This window comes from Bidens hawaiensis, unplaced genomic scaffold (assembly GCF_021521415.1).
Source record: "Bidens hawaiensis isolate Kalapana, Puna unplaced genomic scaffold, B.hawaiensis_p1.1 tig00000416_1, whole genome shotgun sequence".
Classification (NCBI taxonomy): domain Eukaryota; kingdom Viridiplantae; phylum Streptophyta; class Magnoliopsida; order Asterales; family Asteraceae; genus Bidens; species Bidens hawaiensis.
The window spans coordinates 4,736,445-4,747,817 of NW_027491029.1; the positions used below are offsets into that span (position 1 = coordinate 4,736,445).

Consider the following 11,373-nt stretch of genomic DNA (forward strand, 5'->3'; position numbering starts at 1 on the left):
AGTAAACCATGGAAGTTAAGGGGGTGTTTGGTAGAGGGATTTGATTGGAAAGAAATGGAATTAGAAATATTTCTTTTGTTTGTTTTCCACTTTTCATTTCTATTTCTCTTTCTATTTCTCTAAAACTAGAGAATTCCATTTCTCTTTAAAACAAAGAGAAATCCATTTCTCAGCAGCCTCCTCATAGCATGTCACCACCTCGTCTCCGGCCACCACCTCGTCTCCGACCACCACCTCGTCTCCGGCCGCCACCTCGTCTCCAAGTCTGCAACCGCCACCTCGTCTCCAAGTCTGCAACCACCACCCCGTCTCCGCCGTTCGCAGTGGTGAACACAGAGATGGTAACCGGTTGTAGGTTGCAGGTGGTACGGGTGAACAGAGATTAGGGTTTCAAGTGGTGGTTCGTGGTAGGTTAGGGTTTTCAGATGGTCGGGTGATTGTGGTCGCAGGTGGGTGACAGTGGTGGTGGAAATCGGCGGTGGTCGCAGGTGGCTTCTGATTATCATCATCATCATCATCGCCACCACAACCACCACCACAAAATCTCCAAAGAGGCAGTGATGACAGATCTGAGCCTCCTTTTTCTATATCTTATGTTCCAAAAATTTGAATCTTTTTAATTTCTTGTGTACTGTGGTTGAAGAAGGGGATTTGGTGGCGGCAGCCGGTGGTGGTGGGCTGTGGTTGAAGAAAGGGCTGTGGTGGTGGGGCTGGTGGTGTGGGGCTGTGGTGGTGGGGCTGGTGGTGGTGGTGGGGCTGCGGTGGTGAGGGGTGTCAGGTTGGGTGGAGGTGGGGTTGGGTATGGTAGAGTTCTCTGTTTATTTTCTCGTGTACCAAACAAGAGAAATGATTCTCATTCTCCATACCAATTCTCTTTCTCTACAATTTCATTTCCATTTCTATTTTCTCTCCTTTTCCATTCTCTGTACCAAACACCCCCTAAGGATATTTGTTATCAATAAGTACGTCTTGTATTGCTTTGATTCAATTTGTTTGATTTTCAGCTCTCATGACAACCCTATTAAAATCATGACTTTGATTTCGATTTTCCAATACAACATAAGTAAAAAAAGCTAAGGTTATTTTTTGTTTGTTTTTATCGTTTATGATTTATGTGTAGTTGCAATTGATTAAAATTAGATGTTTATTTTTTAAATTATGCGTTGAATTTTAGGGGTTATCGCCAGTTTTTTTTTTAAACCCAAGCCCAACCCGTCGAAAAGTTTGATGTCAGTTAGCATAAATAAATCCAAGCATCGAAAGAAAATAGTGTATAATGGCAGTAGTAGCATAGGGTTAGGGTTAGGGTTGGTTGGGGTTTCTGTTCCGGCATGGCGAGCAGCAGGAGAGAGCTCCTGTTATCTCTTATTATATGTTTACTCTCCACGCTTCATCTTTCTCTTTCTCTTTCTTCTTCCTCTGGTATTATTATTATTATTATTATTATTATTATTAGGATGGATGTGTGTTCTGTTCCAATCGAATAATTTTTGTTAAGCAGCTCCTGGACAGGTGGCGTTCGTGTCGGTTCCTGAGCTAGACAAGTCCATGTACAAAATCATGGATGGATATCCTTGTGTACGATTACTTAACCTTTCTGGGGAAATTGGCTGTGCCAGTAAGTATCATCTTCTTTTCATTGCTCACATGATTGCATATAATTTCACTAAATGATGTTTTTTCATATCAGATCCTGGTCTTGATAAAGTTGTAGCACCAATTGTTAAATTCAAGAATCATATGGAATTAGTTCAGTCAAGTTCACTTCTGGTGGCTTCATATGATTTTGAAGCTTTTCTTTCAAGGTATAAATTAATTAATCATATCACTTCTACTCTTGCTATTATAATCTTCTTCACAGTAGTTACTTTAAATGATAATTTCTCCTTTTCAGAGTATCAAAAGATTCAAACTTTGCTAGATACGTAGCAGGTGTATTAGTAGAATCACAACCACAAAATCAAACCCATTTCACAGGTAATAATAAATATTGCTGCTTACTTTTAGATCGGTTAGACAAGAATCATTAGGTTTTCTTCCATCCTTGCAGGGTCATCTCCAGATGACAAGTTTCCTCAAGCTAAATTTTCTCCTTATCAGAACAACAAATTTGAGTGGAATCCAACTGTATGTTATTATTCTATTCTGCAATAGTAATTACACTATCTTTGCATTAATAGTTCCTATTATGCATTCTAAATCAACTCATCATATACATACGATACAACAATTTACTTTATATTAGTTAATTAATCTGTGTTTCTGTTTTTATCTATCATTAGTAGTGAAATTTACTCTACATGTGTGCGCAGGGATCTGGTATCATGTGGGGGCGTTACGATTTTCCTGTATTTTTGCTTTCTGAAAGCAGTACACAATCCATGCAGGAGGTAATCTAGTGTCTGTTTTATTGATTTTTAAAGTATATATATGCCTATACCGTCATAGAATAATAGTATGTAACTATCTCTGTACTAACAGATTGCTGTGAAAAATGATAATAAGGGTGCATATGCTGCACAAGTGACTGAATTTGATCTGGTGATGCAGGTATAAGCTTCTGAATTTGTGTCTTGTAAAGTATGTGATGTCTGTCTTCTATGTTTATTGTTCTTTTTTTTTAATTAACTTGTAAACTCAATTCCAACTGCTCTATAGACAACTAAAGCTGGAACTCATGATTCAGAATCATGTTTGAGAGAAAGAACTTGTCTCCCGCTGGGTGGATATAGGTGAGCCCCGTCATTTATCCTTAAATATCATCAACTTTGTATTTAGGGCAAATACCACTGAAAACCAACATACTTTCTGTTTTTTTTTATGAAAGTCCCTCAACAATTTTTTTGCACATAAAAGTCTCTGTACATGCAAATTTTGACCACACTCGAGGAAAAAAATAATTTTTAACTTAAACAACTAACCACATATCTCGAAGAGATCATCTTAAAATTACAAATGATAGGATGCAAGTAATATTTACAATATTGAGTTTCCTTGTTGGTTTTAACTTCTTGATATCGTCGGCCTGTAAACGAACCGAGCGAGAATATGAACATGACAAGTTGTTGTTCATATAACTGAACCGAACACAAACAAATAACTGAACAATTCTTTTGTTCATTTAGAGAATGGACATGTTTATGTTCGTTCGTTTAAAACTAAATGGACAGTTCAAGAACGTAAACAAACACAAACAAACTCAAATGAACATTTCTGAACAAACAAAAATGAACACAAACTATTAGCACAGGGACGCCACTTATGTGGCAATACCCTTCTCGGGTACTCATCGGGGACAGAAACGCCATGGGTACTCGTCGGGGGCGATTTTTGAACGTTTCCAGCTTTGAGGGGACGTACCTTAAATGTTTTCAATGTCGGGGACACATCTGGTAGAGGTATCCAGCCCGTTTTCATTTAATTGTAGGGTTTTAACCCTTTCCAACTGTGTAGCACTGGAATGGGTACGAGACTAGGGTACGAGGACGATACATGAACGGGGAACGACAAAATAGAAAATCCAAGATACTAAGATATTAGTACGGAAAAGGTTCGACAGTAAACAAATATAAAAAAATAAAAATATATTAAAGAAATTCGAATATATATATATATATATATTTTGATGTAAAGTGTAAACTCCAAAAATACTTTACCATCAATTTTGTTGGAAGCAACAAACTGAAAAGCCCTAAGATAGTGTGGATTTCTTGCAAGGTTAAAAGGTAAACCTCCGGCATAAAACATCCTTGCTATTTCTTGATCCAATTGGTTCCTAATTTCAACACCAAAAGCTCTTTCAAGAGGTGTTGAAATACCTTTTCTTTTCTTAAATCCAAGACCAGCTTCACATGGCAACCCGACTTCTTTCGCTTTTGACTCGGCTTTCCCCTCTTCATACGCATTTTCTAACCATTTCATCTCTAATTTGTCACCCGTTGCTTTCTTAAAAATAAAAATAGTAATACCAGTACCTATATAAACATCATCAATATATCATCAATCATACCCAGTGAAGTCCCACCAATAGCAAAGTTATTAGTAGGGTCTGGGGAGGGCGGGATGTAGGCACACCGTACCTCTATCTAAAGGGATAAAGAGGTGGCTTCCAGAGAGACCCTCAGCTCTAAAGTACCTATATAAACAAGTGTCCTAACTGGTTACACACTTAAATCACATATATATATGCACTAAATCACTAATATTACACATAAAACACGACAAAGTTTGCCTTTTATACCAAGCAAATGTGCTCTAATGCTTGAATATGATGCTAGTCTGATTTCACTGCAAAGGTTGCACTTAAATTTCCATGTTCCGTCTATTGCACCTTGCTTTTTGATTTTAGTCACATACTCACATAGTCCCACAATGGAGGTTTTTCTACTGATGCAGTTGACGATCCTTGTGTTTCTTGAGAAGCCATAATTAATAGAGATGATGAGACTTGAGAGTTGACAGATTAGAGAAGCCAAATATGTATGGCCTACTTATTTAATAGTCGGTTTTGGAATTGGAAACGGTTAAAACCCTAAAATTAAATGGAAATGGGTTGAATACTTCTACTAGATACGTCCCTGACATTGGAAACGTATAGGATACGTCCCTAACGAGTACACATGCGTTTCCTTCGACGATAAGTACCTGAGACGGGTACTGCCACATAAGTGGCGTCCCCGTGCTACATAGCTTTCCAATTCCAAAACCGACCATTAAATAAATAGACCATACATATTCGGCTTCTCTAATATCTCAAGTCTCATCATCTCTATCAATTATTGCTTCTCAAGAAACACAAAGATTATCAACTACATCAGTAGAAGAACCTCCATTGCGTGACTATGAGACTAAAATCGAAAAGCAAGGCGCAACAGAAGAAACTTGGAAATTTAAGTGCAACCATTTCAGTGAAATCAGACAAAGATCATATTCAAGGGTTAGAGCACATTTGCTTGGTATTAAAGGTAATTTTTTTAGTGTTTTATGTGTAATCTTAGTGAGTGTATATAAATCTGTTAGGATATTATATTGTTAGGTGATTTAAGTGTGTATAACCTGTTAGGACACTTGTTTATATAGGTACTAGTATTACTATTTTTATTTTTAAGAAAGCAACAAGGGGTGACAAATTTAAGATGAAATGGTTAGAAAATGCGTATGAAGAGGGGAAAGCCGAGTCAAAAGCGAAAGAAGTCGGGTTGCCATGTGAAACTGGTGTTGAATTTAATAAAAGAAAAGGTATTTCAACACCTATTGAAAGAGCTTTTGGTGTTGAAATTAGGGACCAACTGGATCAAGAAACAGCAAGGATGTTTTATACTAGAGGTTTATCTTTTAATCTTGCAAGAAATCCACACTATCTCAGGGCTTTTCAGTTTAATGTTGCCAACAAAATTGACAGTAAAATATTTTTGGAGTTTACACTTTACATCAATATGTATCTATTTTGGAATTTGTTTAATATATTTTTTTTATTGTCGTTCCTTTGCCGATTTTTGTGTTTTGCCGTTCCTAGTTCCAGTGCTACATAGAACACAAATGAACATAATTGTCCATGCATAATTTAGCATCAATGAACACGAACAAGTCTAATACATCACAATTCATCCAAACATACGTATATTTGTTTATATTTATACAAATATAACTACTTGTGAATTTTTAAAACCTAAACAAATGTAAATAATGGACGTTCACTAACATAAATGAATGAGTAAAACATGTGTTCAAGTGCGTTTATTTAATTAAATGATAACTACATCCTTTTAAAGTTGTTTATTTTTTTCCATGATTGCGTTCAAAATTACCGTATAGAGACTTTTATGTGCAAACAATTGTTGAGGGACTTTTATGAGAAAAAACAGTAACTATGTTGGTTTGTTATGGTATTCACCCATATATTTAAATTTAAATGTATTAGGTGGCATACCATGTTCACAACCTGATTTGTATCGGTGGTATTTAGAGGTGGTGATTTTGACCCATTTACTTATGAATCAGTCCATCCGCCTGTTTACCATCTCTAATACGTTTAGTAGAAATATCAGGGTTTTCCTTTCTGTATGTGAGATGACAGAAGTCCAAAGGTCATTTAAATTAAATGTTTTTGAGAAACGACATTATTTGACCGTATCTTGTATTCATGTAACTTGAATATGAAGGGCAGTGTTTGGTCAGCCCTTCCAGCAGAAAATACTTCGTCTTCAAGCACCGAAAAGCCTATTATATTGACTGTGGCATCTATGGATTCCGCTTCATTTTTCCGTGACAAGAGCCTTGGAGCAGAATCTTCTTTATCCGTAAGTTCACAACATATTTCAAAAAAATCATATTGCATTTCTGTTAATTATTAGTTTTATTTGTATATACTTTTATAGGGAATGATCGCATTGCTTGCTGCAGTTGATGCCCTTTCACGTATTGAGGGTTTAGATAAACTTTCTAAGCAGGTTTGTTTATGATAACATGGTTTTTTTTTGTTTAATTTTAAGCATGTGTAATTTGTTTCTCATGTTTTATTTTGTTTATATGCATTTATGCAGCTTGTTTTTGTTGTTTTTACTGGAGAGGCTTGGGGATACCTTGGTAGTCGAAGATTTCTTCTTGAACTTGATCAAAACACAGATGCTGTTAATGGAATTAACAACACTTTGATTGAAACGGTATATTGGCAGACCTAATACTTTTCTTATATGTACGGTTTCTTTCTATATAGTTGAGTTTTATTAATAATGAATCTATGAACCTCAAAATCAATGTTATTAAAAGATTAATCTGATTTTTTTAATGATAAAACGATCTTCGGGTTTGTAAGTATTTTATATTGACATTCAACCTGTTTGACTCATGCATCCGTTTGATCAAGTTCCTTCACAGCCAAAACTTTCTGTTTTACCCATTTGACTCGTCTTAATATTATATTATATACTGTTATGACTGTTGACTTCTAATTCTTAAAAGTATATTTTTTGTGCTTGTTAAATGTTTGAAAGCGGGAACCTCCATCTTTGAACAAATTGAAACAGGTTATAGAAGTAGGGTCTGTTGGGAAAGGCTTTTATCAGGGTGTCAAGACCTTTTACGCTCATGCAGCAGGGGTATGTATTTTTAGTACCTTTATTATACTTTGTCTTATACTTAGCACAATTTAGGAGTGTGAATTTCCAACACGACACGAACCTAACACGGAATTTGTGGGGTTGGGTGTAGTATAAACCAATGTAATTGTTTTATATACATTTGTATTTTTTTTCCTTGTATTAATATGCCAAAAAAATGAAGAGATTTCAGGTTAAAAGAGTCGTTTACGTGTCCACCCACTAATATTCGTGTCACATGTTCGGGTTCATGTTTGACAATTTTCGAGTTTATCGTCAAGTTTTCAAGTTTGTGTTGGGTTGGGTTGTACCCTCCAACCCACGAACACAAATTATTTAGCACACTGCTGTAGTAAAGGCACAAGTCACAAAAATATGTTAAATGATAGAGCTGGCAGTTAAGTGAGTTGAGTAACAGGTCAAAATGGGTAAATTGAATTTTCTTTGAACTTTGAAGTCCTAAAGATGATTACAAAAACTAAATTGTACAAAATAATCTGACTTTCTTTCATTAAAGTAGTTTAGCAGGTTTTTATGCATTTGAATGCACTTTAGATATCTTTCAAGCTTTAACCCATTTGACTCGTTTTGTTTTTTGATAAATCCAGTATCATATTCGATTTACAAGTAAATTGGTGGTGTTTCTTAAGTTTGAGTTTTGAAAGTGTTTTGACTTGTATTTTAAATTTGTTTATTGATTTTGTTTTTGGGATATTCCATTATAGGTATCATCTGCCACAAACAAAACGCTAAATGCTGTACAAAAAGCTCGAGATTCACTCGGGACTGAAACCATCAAATACTCTACTGCAAGTGGATCTAATCCTGGGATTCCTCCGGCTTCTCTCATGTCATTTATAAAACAGGTTTGGATAACCAGTCAACTCGGTTAATTCAGTACACGTTTGACCCAAAACAGTTATTTATCCAATTATCCAAAAGCTTTCACCAACTACTTTCTTTGTTTACAGAACCCGCATACCTCTGGTTTTGTATTAGAGGACTTTGATACATCTTTCACCAACAAATTTTACCATAGTCATCTAGACGATCTATGTAAGTTTTTTAAGTTTCAAAAAAGAGAAAATTAAGCAAATGGTCCCTGTGGTTTGACCATATTGCAAGTTTGGTGTCTAGTTTTAAATTTTGCTAACTTAATTCAAACAATTGTAAGCGGGTTCCAAATTTAAAAGACATAATTACCCTCACATGAATGGCACATGAAATCACTTTTCCACTAAATATTAACTGGGATCAAGGATGGGGACTAACGTGCAACCCTCTCACAAATGTTTGGACTAAGTTTGCAATATGGTCAATTACTAGAACCATTTGTGCAGTTCTCTTCTAAAGAACACTTTTTTATCATATTAAAATTTCAGATTTAATTTTTTTGTATTTTTTTTGTGTAGCTAATATCAATTCTTCAGCTATAGTGGCTGCTGCTTCTTTAGTTGCTCGTACCCTATATGTTCTTGCAAACAATAACACAAATTTAAGTGATTCGTCTTTAAATTCAGTCAAAGTCAACTCTTCTCTGGTTGATGAACTTTTGGGTTGCTTGTTAAGTTGTGAACCGGGTCTTTCGTGTGAGTTGGTGAACCGATATATTGCTTCATCGTCTATTTGCCCCAGCCATTATGTTGGTGTGATTCAAGGGGATCCTGCTAAACCGTTTTTTGGTTATGTGGGTGATATTTCGAGATTTGTGTGGAATTATATGGCTGAGAAAACGTCTGGCCTGTTAAAGAATGCTGGCCCGTGCTCGGAAAACTGTAGCCAGACAGGTGGCGTGTGCATCAAACAGGAGATTGATGGGAAAGGAGTCTGTGTTATTTCCACTACCAGGTATCTTACATATTTTAGTGTGCTGAATTTAAGCTCCTTTGTAAACGGGCTGAGCCAAGCTGGCTTAGTGTGTAGTCGAGCCTGAGCCAAGGTCTTCCCGGCTCATGGCTTGCTCATTCGCTGGCTTGTTGGCTCACTTGTTGACTCGTTTGTATTAAAGCCCAGATACACACATATATATACACGCGCGCACACAAATATTTGTAACATGAAGCTGCTCGATGAGCCACAATCCGGCTTGAAATTTTGACGAGCTGAGATTGAGCCCAACATTTCACCTTGTTAAGATAAACGAGCCGAGCTCAAACTCATCCATGCTTGGCTCGTTTACAGGTCTAGTTATGGGACGAGTTTTGGTAAGCCAATTTCATACGTAGGTATATCCACACTGTCATTAACACAGGTATCGGGAATACCCATTTATGGTCTAATGTGATTAAAAAAGTCACCCGTTTATATATATTAAAATATTTGGTTTCGACGTATAACCTAATGTAAAGCTTTTTTGAACATTCATTTGTTTTTCATGACTCCAACGTAAAAACACCTACGTATACTCTTTATGCACATCTCATTTTATTACCATGGTGTATTTAATTATGAATAACTTACCAATTTTAGGTACGTCCCGGCGTATTCCACTCGCTTGAAATATGAGTCGGAGTCGGACAGCTGGAGTGTGTTACCTCCCAATTCTTCAGATCCAATGGGAGCAGCAGACCCCGTATGGACCGAGAGCAACTGGAATACAATTAGTCTTCGTGTTTACTCAATCCAGGGTGCTGCTTATGATCGCCTCATTTTGGCGTGTGGTGTTATTGTCACGGCTTTATCATACATTTTAATCGTTATCATTAAAGCCTTCATTGCAAAGGCTCTAAAGCAAGATTAATGTAAGATTGCCAATCACTTTTTTCTGTTTTGTTTGAGGGTGGGTATTTAACTGTCAATTTGATATTATTAATGGTAGATTCATCAAGTATAGCTATTGAATATTTTCTACACAGCAGATGATGATGATGATGATGATTTTGGCAGTTCTGTTTTTATCCTCTCTTTTTTTGTGGTCATATGTATTATCAAACTTGTATGTAAATCTTATGATTTCTCAAATGAGCTGAACACCACATGAAAATAATAATGTTTTGGGTTGGCGCACCTAACACTTTTAAAGAAACAGGTCGTGTTCTGGCTGTCTTGTTTAATCCAGTTAATTAAACAGGTCAACTTGGTTGGTTAAAAAGGTCGACCCACTAACCCATTTATGGCCCGTTTAACCCATTTTTTTCAACCCACCAACTTGATTAACACGTTTACAATTTGGTTATTATCACCTGCCGACCACAGTTAGGGTTTTTGTGGTTTACGACGGTGTAATATGTGTTGAAGCTATGAAAGATGTTATATTTTTCTATGGACCCTCCCCACACCAGTCTCTGGTTGCCCTACACAACACCACCGTTGACCAACTCATTGACTTTGACTATTTGGTTTGGGCCCATATGTATTATGGTAGATGGAATAAAATAGCTGTTTCAAAATATACTATCAAGACAGACTGCTTCAAACATTCTAAGAAAAAAGCAACTTTTGTTATCACCTTTGGGCATGATATGAAGGAAGTTGTGATGGCTAAGAATAGGAAGTACTTGGTACCAATTATATTAATCTATGTCCAAGGTGGACTATTATCATAATGAAAAATTAGTATGTTTGTCCGACTGATCTGATTATCGCTCACCTTAAACAGAAAACAAACGATTTCAAAATTGTCTTTTTCCCATTTATTTATATTTTATGAAAAAGACATTTAACTTGGTTAAAATGAACATTTTGATGATTTTCCCTTCCCTATCTATCATCATTTGAACAAAGTACAAAAACGTCACTATAGAAATATATGGTATCTTCCATAATTTAAAACAACCATTACAGAAGTCGTCAAATCACCAACATACACTTTATAATAATTAGTTTTTATTTAAGAGCCAAGTGCAATTTGCACTCATGTGTTCAACACTCAAATGCAGTTTGAGCACCTGTGGTGGCATTTTCGCATGGTGAGCAACTGTAGTATGCATTTCTCGCAATATAAACCCAGCCGTTATCCCAACGTGGTTGACTGTTAGAATTCGTGTGGAAAAACCATTATATCCCTACAGGTTGCAACCATGTGGTTTGATGTTATTAACATTTGCATCCTCACTTCTTTCCCCTCTACACTACCACCACCACCACGGACACCACTGTTGTAGATGAAATCACTTCCATTCACGCCACATTCATCAAACAAACATAAATCAAGGGTTTACTACCATTTACCCCACGACCACAAGAATCAGCGATAACCCCTGAATAATTAATGTACTAGAGAGATGAATGAGAGAATTGAAATGAGCGAGTGACATATGAATGGAATTTGATAGTG

General features: G+C 36.3%; 1 protein-coding gene across 1 annotated transcript; it reads left to right on the forward strand.

Annotated features, from left to right (window-relative positions):
- Positions 1-1,331: 1,331 nt before the first annotated feature.
- Positions 1,332-9,892, forward strand: LOC143625050 (nicastrin-like). Its single transcript, XM_077095515.1, has 16 exons — positions 1,332-1,422; positions 1,502-1,618; positions 1,691-1,805; positions 1,895-1,977; positions 2,051-2,127; positions 2,313-2,390; positions 2,482-2,550; positions 2,659-2,732; positions 6,167-6,299; positions 6,378-6,449; positions 6,543-6,662; positions 7,026-7,097; positions 7,823-7,963; positions 8,069-8,153; positions 8,510-8,945; positions 9,567-9,892. The coding sequence occupies exons 1-16, from the start codon at positions 1,332-1,334 to the stop codon at positions 9,835-9,837; spliced, it is 2,034 nt and encodes a 677-aa protein (XP_076951630.1). The 3' UTR covers positions 9,838-9,892.
- Positions 9,893-11,373: the final 1,481 nt, after the last annotated feature.